The 17,299-nt window shown below is 39.0% G+C and overlaps 2 protein-coding genes across 2 annotated transcripts in view; both read left to right on the top strand.

Moving 5' to 3' along the window:
* Positions 1 to 10,548, top strand: part of LOC102224606 (mitogen-activated protein kinase kinase kinase kinase 5) — a 49,565-nt gene extending 39,017 nt beyond the window's left edge. Inside the window, exons 19-32 of the mRNA XM_023352103.1 lie at positions 186 to 339; positions 892 to 980; positions 1,884 to 1,925; positions 2,004 to 2,082; positions 3,391 to 3,467; positions 3,546 to 3,606; positions 5,544 to 5,646; positions 5,734 to 5,792; positions 5,925 to 6,013; positions 6,933 to 7,110; positions 7,187 to 7,255; positions 8,529 to 8,621; positions 8,789 to 8,915; positions 10,008 to 10,548. Of these exons, the coding sequence (XP_023207871.1) occupies positions 186 to 339; positions 892 to 980; positions 1,884 to 1,925; positions 2,004 to 2,082; positions 3,391 to 3,467; positions 3,546 to 3,606; positions 5,544 to 5,646; positions 5,734 to 5,792; positions 5,925 to 6,013; positions 6,933 to 7,110; positions 7,187 to 7,255; positions 8,529 to 8,621; positions 8,789 to 8,915; positions 10,008 to 10,104 (1,317 nt within the window). The 3' untranslated portion in view covers positions 10,105 to 10,548. The remainder of the gene's footprint in view (positions 1 to 185; positions 340 to 891; positions 981 to 1,883; positions 1,926 to 2,003; positions 2,083 to 3,390; positions 3,468 to 3,545; positions 3,607 to 5,543; positions 5,647 to 5,733; positions 5,793 to 5,924; positions 6,014 to 6,932; positions 7,111 to 7,186; positions 7,256 to 8,528; positions 8,622 to 8,788; positions 8,916 to 10,007) is intronic.
* Positions 10,549 to 11,329: 781 nt separating this feature from the next.
* Positions 11,330 to 17,035, top strand: LOC102224872 (WD repeat-containing protein 20-like). The gene is made up of 4 exons (XM_023352063.1): positions 11,330 to 12,090; positions 13,704 to 13,886; positions 14,465 to 15,871; positions 16,757 to 17,035. Exons 1-4 carry the CDS (start codon positions 11,701 to 11,703, stop codon positions 16,802 to 16,804), a joined length of 2,028 nt encoding a protein of 675 aa, XP_023207831.1. The 5' UTR covers positions 11,330 to 11,700; the 3' UTR covers positions 16,805 to 17,035.
* The last annotated feature ends 264 nt before the right edge of the window (positions 17,036 to 17,299 follow it).

Here is a 17,299-nt window from a genome sequence, read left to right as displayed (position 1 = left end):
CCCAAACATCATCCTCAAACCTCAAATATTCAATGTTTCTGAATATTTGAGGTTGAAACCAATAAAAACCTCAAAGCATTTATCGTTTTGTTTTCTCCGTTAAAGCCTTCAGGATTGTTCGTTCTGTTACGGGACTTTACGTTGTTTCTGTCGATCCGTTTTCATGAGTCGTTGTTTTTGTTTAGCCCAAAGCCCGGACCAGCTCGGAGGAGAGCATGGCGTCGGAGGACGACCGGTCGAGGAAACACGGATCCCTGTGTCCCCCCACCCCGCTCATACGGACCTCCAGCGGGACGCACGTCCGGCCCACACCGCACCCACGGGCGTCACGACACTCAGGTGAGCCGAACCAATCAGGGAGGAGCAAACATCCAACAGGCGGATGGAGGGATGGAGAGGGAGGAAAGAGAAAGATATAAGAAAATGAGAGGAAGAAAATAAAAAAGGAAGAAAAGAAGGAAGTAAAGAAAGATGGGAAGAAGAAAGAAGGAAAAATTAAAGAAAGAAATTGAAAAAATAAGAGAGGAGAGAAGGAAGGAAGGAAATAAAGAAGGGAGCAAGGAAAGACAAGAAGAAAAAAGTAAGACAGGAAGGTGAGAAAGAAGAAAATAAAAGAAGGTAAAAATAAGGAAAGAGGAAAAAAGGGACTCAAGAAAGGAAGAGAGGGAGAGAAAGAAAGAGAAGAAAAAAGGTAGAAGGAAAAGAAAATGAAAGAAGGACAGAGATAAAGGAAAGAGAGAACAAGAAGGGAAAAAATATCGGTTTTATTGGACCGATACCAATATGTTTAAAAATGTCTGATATTGATCTTAGCGTCGATATGTAGATTTATCTCCAGTTCAGATTTATTAAAAATGTTTGTTTTTGTGTTTTTTCTGTTTTTTAATCTAGACCCTCCATCGTTACCGACCCAAAACATCCCAGCAGACCCGATTCCTCCAGAACTCCCTCCTAAAGATTTCCGGAGACGGAAACCAAAGGTGGGAGAGAAGACGAAGTTTTCAGGAAAATCAAATCTGTTTTTAGATCAGGGATCTGCAACCTTTAAAGTCTAAAGAGCTAAAAAAAAAAAAACTTTATAAAAGTTAAATTACTGCCTGAAAAAAGACAAACTCTCTTCTGATGAAACTCATTGGGGATTTTGACAAAGCAAACATCTTATTAATGATTTTTAGGTTCATTAAAACAATAAGATGTTAATAGAAAGATAAGGCAGGGTGTCTGCGCATCATTAAACATCCTTAAATTTATTAATCTAAAATAAAATCTTAAACATTTTAAGACGTCTTATAAATTTTAAAATGTCATTTTAAGATCTTTATTATCATAGCATCACCTATGTTTATAGTGTTTCTCTCTTAAGTTTCATTCCTGCCTGCATTAAAAGAGGTCTTAAAAAGTCTTAAATTGGACTTACTGAAACCTGCAGGAACGAAAGGAGGAAGATTAGAGCCACAGGGAAAAGATTCCAACTTTAAACTCTGAATTATGATTTTAATTTGCGCTTAAAGTCTTTTTTTTTTCTGTTCTGTGGGCCTGATCCTCTTCTTCAGATACCGTCTGAGAGGTTTGCAAAAAAAAATGTTTGTGGAAAATGATGTGAAAAAATTAATTTTTTATTTTTAAAAAAGAACATCCACTTGAAAACAACAGGAAGTAAAAAAGCATTTTTTTTCACAAGTACAAAATCTGCATGTTGTTATTACATCTGTTTTTAAAATGATTTGTTGTTTTATTAGCCAGCGTTATGGAGGTCCAACGAGCCTCAGGTTGCAGACTCCTAATCTAGATTATGAAATATTAGCCATAGATTTAATCGTCTCCTGCTTCCCAGTTCATCCCGTCAGATTTGTAAAAGTTTTTTCTTCGTCTTTGTTCCTCAGGATCTCCCAGAATGCCCCAGCCCCTTATTGAAGAAGCCTCCTGTGAGTTCCTCCTCCTCGTTTCATAAACTCGTTTTAATTTATTTTAATCTGAATCGCCTTCTCTCTTTCTGTCTTCAGGTCTATTTTAAAAAGATTTTTCACGGCTGCCCTCTGAAAATAAACTGCTCCACAACCTGGGAAAACCCGACGTCCAAAGGTTCCTTCCTGTCCCGAACCGCCGGCTGTTTCACGTTTTCTCTAAACTCTAAATTTCATGTGTCAAACTTAAGGCCCGGGGGCCAAATCTGGCCTGCCAGAGCTTTTTATGTGGCCCTTTGACTCCAAACGCCAAATTACATCAATCAGTCCCTCCAGTTTATGTGACTCACAGAAATTCAAATTCAATTCAACATTCAGAAAAACGTTACTGATCCCAAAGTAGATAAAAGTAAAAAAATAAAATAAATCTTTTATTTAATCACACTAATGCCCGGGTCTAAGTGATGCTAACTCCCACCTGCAGGTGGCAGTATTTCTTTTGCTCCACTGCTGCCTGAGCCTCAGTTAAAGTCTAGGTGAAGGTTATGTTCAATACGGCCAGGAACAAAGAATGACATTTATCGCCACACAGAAGTGAAATATGAGCAAAATTTCTTGCACATAGTTTTAAATTAGCGCCAGACAATCTGTGATTTTGATTGCAATAAATCACAAAAAGATAATTTAATTAAGATAATAAATTAAGATTAAATTAAATCTTAAAGATTAAGATAACTTAATTTATGGAAATTATTTGTTTAATTTAATTTATTAAATTAAATAATTTTATTTAATTTTTTAAATAAAAAAACATTTTTAAAATTTTAAAAAATTAAATAAAAAAATAAAATAAAAAGTTAAGTATGTTAAAAGCTAACATACTTAGCTTTTCATATAGCTAAGTATGTTAAGTATGGTAAGTAACATTTATATATTTAGACTTACTAAAGTTTTCCACATATATTAAAATAGACAACATGTCATAATAATAATAATAATTCATCAAATCGCATACAGCTGTTAGACACTATAAGATGCTTTATAAGAGAAAGAAATTAAATAATTATAAATTTGTTCTAATTTTGAGTTTGAAGCTTTTTATCGACTCGGCAACAGAGGAATGGAAATGAGAAATACAGTATATAGCATTAAAATCAGTGTTTTTGTGGAAATAGAAAATTCATTGAATGTATTTTGAAAATGTATATAAATAATGATGAATGGTTATTAAATAAGTACTAATACAATATTCTTTTGATTGAAAACAGTTATGGAATCAAAGATGGACTCTCCAATGTAAACAGATGTTCAACATTATTTAATTTTAATAAGTCCTCACTGAATGCAGACACAGCTATTTATTTTATTCTACCAGTTTAATGGGTTTCAGAAAAACATTCTGGCCCTTTAAGAACGTGGGTGATTTTTATATGTCCCAAAATAAAAATGAGTTGACATGTTTACCTTCCTCCTCTTCGTCCTGCAGAGCAGCACCTGATCCTGGGGGCCGAGGAGGGGATCTACACCCTGAACCTGAACGGCTCCGAGGCGACCATGGAGCTGGTACGGTCCGCCATAAACTCTCTAAACACTTAAACTGAAATAAATGTTTTAACATGGTGTTTGTTTCCTCTCTTCCAGTTGTATCCCGGGAAATGCTCCTGGGTTTACACCATTAATAACGTCCTCATGTCTGTGTCAGGTAAATCAGTTTGGTTTATTTATGCAGCAAGAATTCACAACACGTGTCGACAAAAAAAATATAATTTAAATTCAATCATACGACGTTGCTAATGTTTTCTACGGCAGGCAACAAAGTTATTTCTAATAATAATACTTCAAATTTATCTAGTGCTTTTTAAGACACTCAAAGATACTTTACAAGACAAAAAAATAAAATAAAATAATTCTAATTTTGAGTTTGATGCTTTTTAGCGACACTAGGCATCTGAGGAATGGAAATAAAAAATACAGTTTTAAGAAGCAGTGCATTACACTCAGTTTATTCATCAAATGAGTTTTTTTTTCTATTTGTGGAGTTTAAAGTGCGTATTTAAGCACATTAAGTTATATTTGGTGTTTGAACTATAAAAATAAGCAATACGTTTTTAAGCTTTTCCATTGCTGGACGACACATATTTACTGATATATTTTGTTTGATTAGTAAAAATTTTATTCTTTTTTTCTGTAATACATTAAATACATTTTTACAGTGATAGATAATAAACATAATAGACATCATTATGAATATTTCTCAATTTTTTGTTTATTTAAAAGCTCAAAAGATTTAACTAATCTCTTTATTTCCACCAACTTATTCATCGTCATCATTATTATGATTAGCAGAATTGATTGTAGTTTTTATTAAACCTTTCTCCCCCCTTAGAGTAACAAATTTTAAATTAAACGTGAAGCCAATGGATAAAATAATCAACTTAGCATCTGTCATTCATTTTTCCACAGATGTTTACAAACAGAAAGCAAATATTTCAGGGTTTCCAAGCCTAAAACAAACAAAAATGTAGCCCTTCTGAATGGAAAATGAAGTGAAAATTTGATCTGAAATAAAATAAAAATTACAATTCCTAAATTTCCCGGCTGGCCACAACACAGAGGACAAATTTGTTAAAACAAAATGGCGGGAACCCCACTCCCCAATACACACACACACAAAATAAAAAACTCCCCGTTTAAACAAACTTTCATATATTGTTGATAAATTATCTCTCATTCTGTCGGAAGCGCTTTGCTTCCATCTGGTGGTCAAAGTGTGAACTGCATGCGGTTCATGGAAGTTCACAACGGCCGAGAAAGGGTTAATTTTATTTACTAAAGTAAGCTAAATTGGGAAAAAATATTTATATTTAGACTTACTCATGTTCTCAATTTATGATATATTAAAATAGACAACATGTAACCAAAATTACCAGTTATTTATATGAATAATAATAATATATCAAATTTATATAGAGCTGTTTAGGACAATTAAAGATGCTTTAAAAGAGAGAAAAAAAATTAATAATTCTAAATTTATTCTAATTTTGAGTTTGAAGCTTTTTAGGAACTCTGGGCAACTGAGGAATGGAAATAAGAAATACAGTATATAATATTAAGAATCAATATAATTGTAGAAATAGTCAATTCAAAATCAAATCAAATATTTTGATTATGAAGCCTTAAATCAAAGCACATTTCATACTGCAAAAGTCAGCCCAGGACCTAATGGAACTATGCAGACACTGCATTTAAAACCCTGTAATAAATATTTTTATAGAATTTGACTCTATTTCAGCATTTTGTTTGAGCAAAAGCAGCATCTATAAAATAATTAATAAACCGGGATTTAAAAGCGTTTCATTCCTTAAGTGCCTGGTGTATCTAATTAGCATCATAACTACATTTACACTGATGGTGGGTGAAATGTTCCCATTTCTAATCTCTAATTAATTTACAGCAAATACATAAATAACAACATTGTTTGTAGAATTTAAATAAATAAAATCAGCCTTTAAGGGGTTAACCATCAAACCTGCAACCTCAAGCTGCAGCTGGCTCCTTTCAGCTGAACTTTGTGGATTTTATTAAAGGAAATTTTTTCTAAAACTGTGAGAAAACTGAATAAAACTGATTGTTTTCCAGGTAAATCGTCACAGCTTCACTCACACTCACTAAAAGAATTATACGAACAGGCCAGGAAAGACCAGCGGATGGTTCCCTTACCGACTCACAGGCTGTTGTCAAGGTAACGAAGGGCTTTATTTCATCCGCCTTTTTATTTCCCAGTGAAAAGATGGAAGAATTCGCCTGGCTAAAACTGTGTTTTGTTTAGAAAATGTGCGGTGACGAGCAAAATACCGGATACAAAAGGATGCAAGACCTGCGCAGTCGGTGAGCAGGAAAACCCGCGACACTGCATGGAGATCTGGATTTAATTTTAATTTATAAGTATCTGTAAAGACGGATTTTTGATGTGTTTCAGATTAAAACTCCAGAGCGTCTGTGCTGTTTTTGTTTTTCCAGGGGGAAACCTGTTCCTCTGCTGCGCTCTGGACTCCAGCGTGGTTCTGCTGCAGTGGTACGAGCCGATGCACAAGTTCATGCTAATCAAGGTACGCGCATTTAAACGCCGCCCTTCAGACAAACCTCATGAACTCAGAGGAGGGAAAAATCTGACTTTTAAAAAGTTCTCTAACAATTATTAGATGGCAACTAACAATTATTTTAATCTATTATTCTAATGATTAATTGGTTATTCTGATGATTAATCGGTTATTCTAATGATTAATTGGTTATTCTGCTGATTAATCGGTTATTCTGACAATGAATTGATTTTTTAAAATTGGGTAAAAAAATTGCCACATTCTGCAGATTTTTTATTGAACCACTTCACCTTTTTATACAATATTAGAAATGTAGTAAAATATTTTTTCAAATAGGAAAATAAACATTTTATTGCCTAAAACCCAATAAAATAACAACCCTTTATTGATCAGTTGATCATTTGTAGCAAAGGATGCCTCTGCAGTTAAAAAATACTAGCATGTGAAAAGTTCTGCCTTTTTTATCGGGCTGACAGCATACAGCTAATCTGTAATTTGATCAATAATTTGATGCTTCGTAAGAGATTTTTACAGAATTTGAACCAGGTGAAGCTGAAACTGCTACTTGATAAGTTCTGGGTAGGAAATACGTACAGACAGATGTTTTATTTTTTAAGCTTTTTAGCAACAGCAGGCAACTGAGGAATGGAAATGAGAAATACGGTATATATTATTAATAAGCAGTATAATTATAGAAGTAGTAAATCCTGTTCATGTATGCTGATTGTGTGAAAGGCCTTCTTGTAAGTCAATTTTGTCTAATTTCAAGTGAAAATCGGCAAAAAAAATACTTGGTAAGATTTTGTGTTTTCGCAATGTGACGATTAATCGATCGTAAACTAGTTGAAGATTATTTGAATAATCGATTAATCGTTTGAATGTTTCCCAGTGGGGAGGTCTGAGTGAACGCTGTCTCCCTGCCTTGCAGCATTTCGACTTCCCGCTGCCCAGCCCCCTGCGGGTGTTTGAGATGGTGGTGCCGCCGCTGCAGGAGTACCCCATGGTGTGCATCGGCGTGTCGCGCGGCTGCAACCCCAGCACACCGGTCAGCGTGGAATACATCAACCTGAACTCCAACACGTCCTGGTTCTTCAACTCCGGCATGGGTGAGCTGACGTTCCCCTCAGGACGTTTCCCAGCAGCCATTGCGTCGAGACGCTGACAGCGTTTCTGTCCCCACAGAGAAGCCTTGTCCCGAAGTCGTCCAGGTCAACCAGCTGGACGGAAACTCGCTGCTGGTGCTCATGGAGAGTAAGTCCCACTAAGTAGTAACACTACCGACATAACAAAAACCGGAATGAATAAAAACGGTAATTAACGGGGAAAAACTATAACTAACATTATGCAATTATTGATGTAATATCCTTCATTTTTGTGTCTATGAATCTGTTTATTAGCGTTTTTTTACCCACACAACCAGTTTGCGTCAATTTACGGCACTCTGTGCTGCTTAGTCCTCAAAATGGCGGCAGCAAACATTGGGATAAAACTCCAGAGTCAGCTGCCTTTCAACAGTAATTAATTATATGTATTGAAAATACTGTCATCTGTTTAGTATTCATTACCCAAACTACATATACATGATCACAATACTTTAACCTTTTTCAATTCTGCACCGAAAATCTAACCAAAGTATAAAAAAAACTGAAACTAAACAGAATATTTAACTAATATTAACTCATAAAAACTAGCAAGCACACTGTAAAAAGTAATTAAAATTAACTGAAGCAGCCAGACCTGATGCATTATATCTAAATGATCTTTCTGCTTATCATTATTATTGTCCTTCTGTTAAATAAATTGGCTTTTTTGAGTTTAAATATAAACAAACACTCAGCAAATTTAGCAATAAGTTGTGCATGAAATTAAATTTACTCTCCTGATTCAGTTAAATTTATGGTAAAGGCATTAAATTTGATAGAACTTCCCAAGGTCTAGTTAAAGTCTCTTGAGCCTACACTCTACAACAAATATGAAGTCGGCCATCTTGGATTTTAGCTAACCTTTCTCAGCATTTTCTTTGTTCCTTTTTTCTTCATTTTCTTTGATTCTTTCTCCCTTTTTGTTTTATTATTTTTTTATTTTTTGTTTGTATTGTCAGACATTTTTCTTTAATAGTTTTTTCTCAAATGTTTCTATTTTTTTGTTTTCTTTTTTCTTGTTTTACAAAAATTATTTTTTTCTTTCTTCTCCTTTTTTACTTTATTTTCTTTTCTGCATTTATTCAGTTTTTTATTTAATCAGTTTTTTCCTGTTTTTCTATTTTTCTTTTACCTTTTTTTATTTTTTATTTTTATTTTTCCTTTAATTTATTTTTTGTTTTACTTTTTCTTATTTTTTTAAATAATTTTTCTTTTTTCTCTTCTTTTTTTCTTTATATTTTTTATTTTCTATATGTTTCTTTTCCACTTTATAATTTTTTCTGTTCGTTTTCATTCTTCTTCTCTCTCTTTGGTCTGAACTCTGGTGGGTAGATCCTCCGTTTCCCGCCTCTGTGTTGTTTTAACTCTTGTTTTTTCTGCAGGGTCGGTTCAAGTCGTCAGCCTGGAAGGAGAGCTGAAGACTAACCGGCATTCACCTCAGGAAACCATTTTCTCTCATGACGTTGAATCTATAGGTGAGAAAAACCATCAATCAGCTGATAAATACTGATCACAACTGAACAATTAACTACTGTTATTCTCGTTGAAAGGCCAAAATACTTCCTGTTAGACCCATGCAGATGTCCTAAACTCCTCCATTATGAATAAGTAAGCATATTAAAAGTACTTTTTTTTTCTCCAGTGTATTTTGAAGACACACTTTTGGCTGTTTGGCGTCACGGCTGGCAGAGGAGAACGAAAAGTTTCACTGAGGTTCTGGACGAAATGACGGATCACAGGAAGATCTACAGGATAGTGAAGTCAGACAGGTAGGCTGCTCACCTGCTGCTGCTGCTCTCAAATTATAGTCGGTGAGGGACGGCAGCCATGTTGGCTTCTGTTTATGTCAACAATGGTCTAGTTTTCTTTTCTGATCAATTTGCAGACAGTTCTACATTTCTGTGTTTTTCTGTCAAGACGCTGAGTGTTCCTTCATGGGAAATAATTTGAACTTTTTTCATTTTAGCTCCATTTAAAGGGCTCTGAATACTTTCTTTAGCCACTGAGCATTTTTATAATAACTGAAAGTGACACAGTTACTCGGTTGTGCTATAAAATGACTCTGTGTGCCTGGAAACACATAATATCTCCCCTACAAAAACATTTCATCTGTTTGTTTAATTATTTTTTTCAGTATTGTTCTCATTCGATATTAAATATTTATTGACGAAAAAGAAAAACACAAGATATTCTCAGGTGTCTTTATATTTTAAGTTTAGTGTTCATATTGGTGCTTGATTCCTTGAAAATTGTGTTTTCAGGGTTTGGAAAGTGCTTGATTTCTGTATAAAGTCCTTGAAAGTTCCTGATTTTCAAACTGCTCAGTTTTTGTAATAAAGTGCAACTCTAATGTTTGATTAAAAGCCTAAATTTGGATAAAACTACTTGGTTGAAACCAAATATTTTCATGCACTAATAAATAGACTTTTTTTCTCACCGTCTGAAATTGAATCAAAATAAACTTTTTTTATTTTAGGGCAGTTGGAATCACAAAATTTTGTTTTATTTGCTAAATGCCAGAAAATTTTGCAAGAACTATTTTTTTTTTGTTGTTGTTTTGTGACTTTTTGTATTTTGTGTTTCTTTGCTCTTGAAATAAAGGTTGTCTTCCATTTCATATGTTTAGCAACATTATTAAAATTGGCATTTCAAAATATATAAATTTAGTTATATTTTAGTTTACCCAGAATACTTTCACAAGACTTAATAATAAATGATATCAGTGAGTTTTTTTAGATCATTTTGTTGTTTTTATCTCTAGAGTTTGAAAACGCACCTTGGAAAGTGTTTGAATTTTGCGGAATGAGCCGTGTTAATTAGTTTTAGTTAGTTGAATTATTGAAATTTCTTTTGTCCTGCAGGATGGTGGTGCTGGAGACGCGTCAGGTCGAGGACCAGCTCGGACTCTCCAACCTTTACCTCCTGGAAGTCGCTGAGAACTACGTCCTGCTGCCCTGACGCTCCGCCGCAATGACTTCCTGTTTCCCAGAAATCAGCTGGAAATGAAAAACAGACAAAAAAACAGCAGGCAGAACATTTGTTGAACATTTGCTGCGACTCTCCTACTATCTTATCTTGATGCAGAGGAGGAAGTGACGACACAAGGAGGTGGTTTGCAGCTCTTCTCCCTCGGTCAGAGGGAGCCTGCTCTTTATTTATGCTCTTTTCCACTCTGGAGACGCCAGAGTACTGAGAAAACCCTGAAAACGAGTGAAGGAAGGTCCCACTGCAGCCCCTTCCTGCACAGTGTTATTGATCACAGCCTGCAGGGACTGACAAAATGGCTTCCGTACGTTTCCCCAAACAAGCTGCTGTGCTGCGTTGTGTGACCTGAGCTTGTGTGTCAGTGTTGCATTATGTGTGTGTGTTACTCCCGTTACACTCTAATAAAGGTAAATAACACAACAAGAGGCTGGCTGAGTGTCATTGTAAGGGATGGGAGAGGAGCTGTATGGAGCTAAATTGGGGACACAAAGTTTGTTTAAAAAAAAAAAAAAACTTTAAAAAACCGTGAATCTGAAAAGTAGTTTTGAACTTTTTTCAGTTTCAATGTTTTTAGTTTTAAATCTTCTTTCAGTTTAAAAACTCTTCACTTTCAATTTTTTTCAGAGTAACAAAATGAAATTTGAAATGAAAAATAAAGTTTTTTTTTCTAGCACATTTTTAGACTGTTGAATCTCACAAATTTCCAAGTTTTTTGTAGAAATTTTTGGAAATTAATTTCAAAATTTCCAAGTTTTTTCCAGCAAATTTTCAACCTTTGCAACTCAGAAATGTCCAAGTTTTTCTAGAAAACTTCTCAGACAATCAAAAAAAATTTCACCAAATGTTTGACTTTTCAAACTCAGAAATTTCCAAGTTTTTTTTCTCCAAAATTCCTGAGATAAATCTCAAAATTTCAGATTTTCTTTTCTAGCAATTTTTTTGCTTTTCAAACTCAAAATTTCCGGGTTTTTATTTTCTCTCAAATTATTAATGTTATTTTTTTCTATCAAATTTTGAACTTTTCAAATGTTCACTTTACTAGAAAACTTTAGATTTTTTTGGCTGAAGTTTACTGTTATTTTCTGTCAACATCCCTGGTGCGCCGTGGTTTTTGTTGTTTTATTGTTTTCCATGTGTTTTAATTGGACCGCGGGTTTCCCAGCTGGTCCGGTTCGGTGCCACTGGGTGACCCAGCCCGGATGTCTTGTCTCTTCCCGCCCTCCCTCGGACCACCGACGCAGTGCCAGGCCCGACCAGCAGCAGCAGACACACCGCGCCTCACGCACTCCACGCACACTGGAAGCCAGCGGGAGGATGCTGCTGCTCGCAGCGGCTCAGAGAAGCTTCCTCCGCGGGGTTCGGCTGCAGGCGGCGGCGGCGCGGCTGTAGGATGCACCGGACCGGACCGGGTGTGCCGGAGCGGGCCAGGCTGAGCTCGGCTGCTGCTCTCCTCCATCACCACCAGTCCTGATTCGGTTATTTTATTTTGTTTTTATTTTTTACTCCCATCGCAGTGTTTTTATTTCCAGGTCAGAACCAGTGTTTCCTGTGCGGTCGTTTGCACTGAAAATGGCCGGAGATGGCGGCGCTCTGAAGGATATCAATGAGATTAAATCCCAGTTCCGGACCAGAGAGGGCTTCTACAAGCTGCTCACCCTCTCCGACTCGCAGCAGCGGGGCGGCCTGCCGCGGGGCCCGACCGCCGGAGCCACGCTGGGGCCCGGCGCAGGACCCGGACCGATCCCCGGCGCAGGGGTCGGGCTGCTGCAGGGGCCCGGGGCCGCCGCAGCCTCGTCCTCCTCCAATGCGGCGGCCAACTCCTCCCCAGCGGGCTTCCTGCCGCCTGTCCGGGTCTCCATGGTGAAGCTGCAGCCCGAAGACCCGAGCGAGGAGTCGGAGCGGGTGTGCTTCAACATCGGCAGGGAGCTGTATTTCTACACCTACACCAACATCAAGAAGGTGAGCCTCCGGTGCGCCGCTTTAGCCCAGCCTGCTAACCTGCTGGGCGCCGAGTTTCAGCCGGTTTTCAACGCGGGGCCTCCTAGATGAGGGGCGGCCAAAATGGATGCAGAGTCCGAGGAACCCGCAGGAGGGCCCCGGTGATGCTGGAGGAGCAGGAAGCGAGCATCCATCTGAAATAGTCCCCGCAAACTCACTCACTGGCCGCGTCTAAAATGAACCATAACAGAACATAGAAAATGTTAATTTCTTAATGGAAACAGCAAATTTTGGAAAAACTCCTAAAGGTTTTTGCTCTATAGGATGAGGTGGTTATTTCGGCTGTATTGAATTACATCTGTCTGTCTTTGTATTTTGGAAAACTGTAATGGAAACACTTTTAGCGCGACACAAGTCATGTGATCAACATCCGGATCTTACTACTGGCGGAAACGACGAAGACGACAGGAAGTAGTAGGAGGACAATGGTTTGCTTTTGTTTTTTTTTTCAGACCACGTGCAGCTAGCTCCACCAGAGCTCTCACAAACTGCGTGTCCATTAACCGTAAAATTGAGCAAATTTATATGAAGAAAATTAATTTTCTAAACAAAACGTATGTTTTTTGATTAAAAACTTTTAATGCTGTAGGATGAAGTGGTTTTTCGGCCATTTTGGAATAGACTTATTTTGCAAAAGTGCAATAGAAACAATTTTTTTCCACATCAGATGAGTCATGCGATCAACAGCCAGATGTTACTGGTGGCGAAAACAATGAAGAAGATGACAAGAAGTGGTAGGAGATAAATCCATAGTTCAACCATGGCACTCATAATCTATCAGCCAATCAAAGGAGACCTCGATGTTTATTTAAGTGTGGAAGCAACAAGCCCCGCCTACTTGGGAGCGGCTAGGCATGCTGCGTTTTGAGGAAACAAACCATCGTTTTCCTACCACTTCCTGTCTTCTTATTCGTCATTTCTGCCAGTGGTAACATCCGGCTGTTGAAATAAGTGTTTCCACTGCAGTTTTGTAAGATACATCTATTTTGATGTCAGAAAAATCCCCTCATCCTTAGGCCTGTCATGATAACAAATGCTGCTGGATGACAAATTGTCCCAGAAGTTGTTGCAATAAATGATAATATTGTTATTTTGAGAACATTTTAAATTAATATAACGATAATAATGGAAGAACATATTCTTACTGACCAATAAACTTACAATTTTTAATGAACATTTAACACTGAAACTGGAAGACATTTTAAATATCTAAAATAAAGAAAGAAAACAACAAATAAAATGAATTATGAAGTCTCAGTAAAGTAAGGGTTAGTTGAGTCCAAAGCAGAAGATTTTAATCATCCAGTTTTTGGTAGGAAGAGGAAAACGATTAGTCATGTAAATTGAAATGATTGAGCTCATTTTTATTTATCATGTGATTAATTGATGTATTAATTACTATACCAGGTCTATTAATCCTAGAGCAAAAACTTTAAAAAAAATAAAAAAACATGAGATTTTTCAAAATTATCTTGTTTCCATTAAGCTAATTTATTTTCCACAGTTCTGTGGTCACTGGCTTTGCAGCTGTTGTGGACCAGGAGTTTCTCCTCACTGACCTTTCTGCCCTGCAGGCCGTGGACCTCAGTAAACCCATAGACAAGAGGATCTACAAGGGGACCCAGCCGACGTGTCACGACTTCAACCAGTACTCGGCCACGGCGGAGAGCGTGGCGCTCATCGTGGGCTTCTCCGCCGGCCAGGTCCAGTACCTCGACCCCATCAAGAAGGAAACCAGTAAGCTCTTCAATGAGGAGGTACGACTTCTGTCGCATTTATCCCGTTTCAGGGGAAATCTAGTTCTTCTAATAGATTTGTAATAATTTGTGAAATCTTCTACAGTGTGAAGCTTTTTTTTTTTCAGACCAGCGACTGACAGATCAAGGTCAAAATTCCCTTTAAGAGTCTGCACTGCAAAAACACAAAATCTGACCAAGTAGTTTTGGTCTAATTTCTAGTGCAAATACTAACTTAAAAGTAACTTTTCAGCATGAAGTATGAGCTTGTTTTAAGTCAATAATTCCTTAATTAAAAGCTAAAAGCTACTTGTTCCATTGGCTGATTATTTCATTTATAACATGACATTTTCTTAAGTGAAATAATATTCCAGTGGAACTAAAACTTTTTCATTTACTGGATGACACTTCATGACAACATTTCTGAAGACTCCTTCCTGTTCATTACAGTGTCAAATCTTATATTCACACCCCTTCAAATAAAGGGTTACCAAAAACATTTGTGAAATAACAGTTACCCACTTTTCATTCTGTATTCTGTGTGTATTTTTAATTGTCATAACATACAAACTTTATGGTATTTCCTTCCCGAATTCCAGAGGCTGATCGACAAATCCAAGGTGACGTGCCTAAAATGGCTGCCCAAGTCGGAGAACCTGTTCCTGGCCTCCCACGCCAGCGGTCACCTCTACCTGTACAACGTGGACCATCCGTGCGGAACCACCGCTCCGCAGTACTCGCTGCTGCGGCAGGGTGAGGGCTTCGCCGTCTACGCCTGCAAGAGCAAGACGCCGCGCAACCCCCTGCTGCGGTGGGCCGTGGGCGAGGGCGGCCTGAACGAGTTCGCCTTCTCGCCGGACGGCGTTCACGTGGCGTGCGTGGGTCAGGACGGCTGCCTGCGCGTCTTCCACTTCGACTCGATGGAGCTGCAGGGTGTGATGAAGAGCTACTTCGGCGGGCTGCTCTGCGTTTCCTGGAGCCCCGACGGGAAGTACCTGGCCACCGGCGGCGAGGACGACCTGGTGACCGTCTGGTCGTTCGCCGAGAGCCGGGTGGTGGCGCGCGGCCACGGCCACAAGTCATGGGTCAACGTGGTGGCGTTCGACCCCTTCACCACTTCGCTGGAGGACGACGAGCCGATGGAGCTCAGCGGCAGCGAGGAAGACCTCCACCAGGGGGCGCAGAATAACTCCACGCACTTCGGCAGGGTGCGGACGAGCAGCACGCTGTCGCGGCTCTCGCGGCACAGCTCGAAAGGCGGCGGCTCGCCGTCCGTCACGTACCGGTTCGGCTCGGTGGGTCAGGACACGCAGTTCTGTCTGTGGGACTTGACAGACGACGTGCTGTACCCCCGCCTGCCCCTGTCCCGCGCTTTCACCAACACCTTCGGCCCTTCGCTGCCCAACTCTGGCAGCGGCGGGGTCAACAGTAGCTCTGGCGGCGGCGGGATTGGAGGCGTGGAGGGGCACCATCACCCGCCGGGCGCCAACACCGCTAGCGCCAACCCGCCGACGCTTCCCCTGCCGCTGCCCCGCTCCCTGTCCCGCTCCAACTCCCTGCCCCACCCGGCAGTGGCGAATGCCTCCAAGGGTCCGGGCGCCTCCGAGGGCGGCGGAGGCGGAGGCGGAGGTGGGGGCAGCGGCGGCGGGGGCAACATCGCCCCCTTCAGCATCGGCCGCTTCGCCACGTTGTCCCTGCAGGAGCGCAAGTCGGACAAGTCCGGGAGCGGCAGCGTGGAGAAGGAGCACAAGCGCTACCACAGCTTGGGCAACATCAGCAAGAGCAACGACAAGATCAACGTTGCCCCCCGCAGCAACCGGCTGGACGGCGCCAAGGTGCTGGGCACGACGCTTTGCCCCCGCATGCACGAAGTACCGCTGCTGGAGCCGCTGGTCTGCAAGAAGATCGCACACGAGAGGCTGACCGTCCTGGTGTTCATGGACGACTGCATCATCACGGCCTGCCAGGAGGGCCTGATCTGCACCTGGGCACGGCCGGGGAAGGCGGTACGTTTCCACCAAGTCTTCACAACCAAATACTGCAACCAAACGTGCTTCCAGTTTAAGGTTTCTGCTGAGCTGTGGCGTTAAACTTCAGAGGTCAACAGCTGAAAAGGTTCCCTTTAGGAATGGAGATTATATCAGAGCATTAGAGCTGCTGTAGATCAAAAAAAAGCTGGAGTAAAATTCCATCAAAAAACTCAGCAATCTTCAGATAATACTTGGATGTTTCTGAGCTTCAAAAGTAAAAAAAAAACTGCTAGAAAAATCTGAAGTTTTGAGATCGAATTAGAAATTTTATAGAAAAAAACAAGTAAAAACTTTTCAATTTTTTAAACTCAAAAAATGTTTTAGATTAATCTAAAAATTTTAGTTTGTTTTTTATGGAAAATGTTCACTTTTCAAACTTAGATATTTCGTTCTTTTTTCTCAAATATTTCTGAGATTGATCTCAGTTTTTTATTTTTTTTCTAGCAAATTTTCGACTTTTCCATCTCAGAAATATCTGTGTTTTTTCTAGAAAATGTATAATAACACCAACAAATTTCAGATTTTTTTTCTACTTGCATTTTTTTAGACTTTCCAAACTCAGAAATTGAAATTTTTCTAAAAGTTTCTGGGATTAATCTTCTTTTCTAGCAAATTTTTTGACTTTTAAAACTTTTTCTTGTTTTTTTTTTTTGTAGACAATTTTAATTAATTTAAAGAAAATTCATATTTTTTACTAGAAATGTTTTGACTTTTGAAACTCAAGATATTTCAAAGTGTTTTCTATAAAATGTCTTTGTATAAAATGGCAGCAACCTGCTGGAATTAAAGGAGAAGAATAAAAGGTTTAGAACTTTATTTATGTCAGATCTGCAGCTGATTCTGGTTTTCTCTCTTGTTCAGAACCTGACAGCACAGAACGGAAACTCTCCGAGTGGAACGGTGGTATAGCTGGAGGAGATGCTTTGCACTCATCCCTCCTCTTCAGTTTCCTGTTCGACGCCACCTTCCTCTTCCTAAACCTTCTTTTGGGGCCAACGACCAGAACCAAACCCTGATCGCTGAAACTCTGAGGCGGAAATTAAGCCCGAAACTCTGACCCTGACTCCTGGACTTTCTCTGGAGGAAAATCTCGTATTTATTTCCGTTTTATGCAAAACTTAAGAGTCGGTGTAAGAGAAACGGGGTTATGCAGGATAGTTTTGAGCTGCTAGTATCTTACCTGCAGCAGACGGGAGTCAGAAAGATTTCAGATGAAACTCTGAGAACAGGAACCATCTAGGAATTCTGACTGAAATCCTTTAAAAGGCCTAAATTTATGTTTTAAATGTGCTTAAAACTTTAACTTTTTACTTTAAGTTTGATCTGTAGAAGTCTGCAACCTTTCAGACGTAAAGTTTTATTTCAAGTTTTATTCCTGGAGGAAGCCGTTTGTTATTACCAAGT

This window comes from Xiphophorus maculatus, chromosome 18 (genome assembly GCF_002775205.1).
Source record: "Xiphophorus maculatus strain JP 163 A chromosome 18, X_maculatus-5.0-male, whole genome shotgun sequence".
In the NCBI taxonomy this organism is placed as follows: Eukaryota; Metazoa; Chordata; class Actinopteri; order Cyprinodontiformes; family Poeciliidae; genus Xiphophorus; species Xiphophorus maculatus.
The sequence above is the reverse complement of the archived record's forward strand: the minus strand, read 5'-3'. Positions and strand labels throughout refer to the sequence as shown.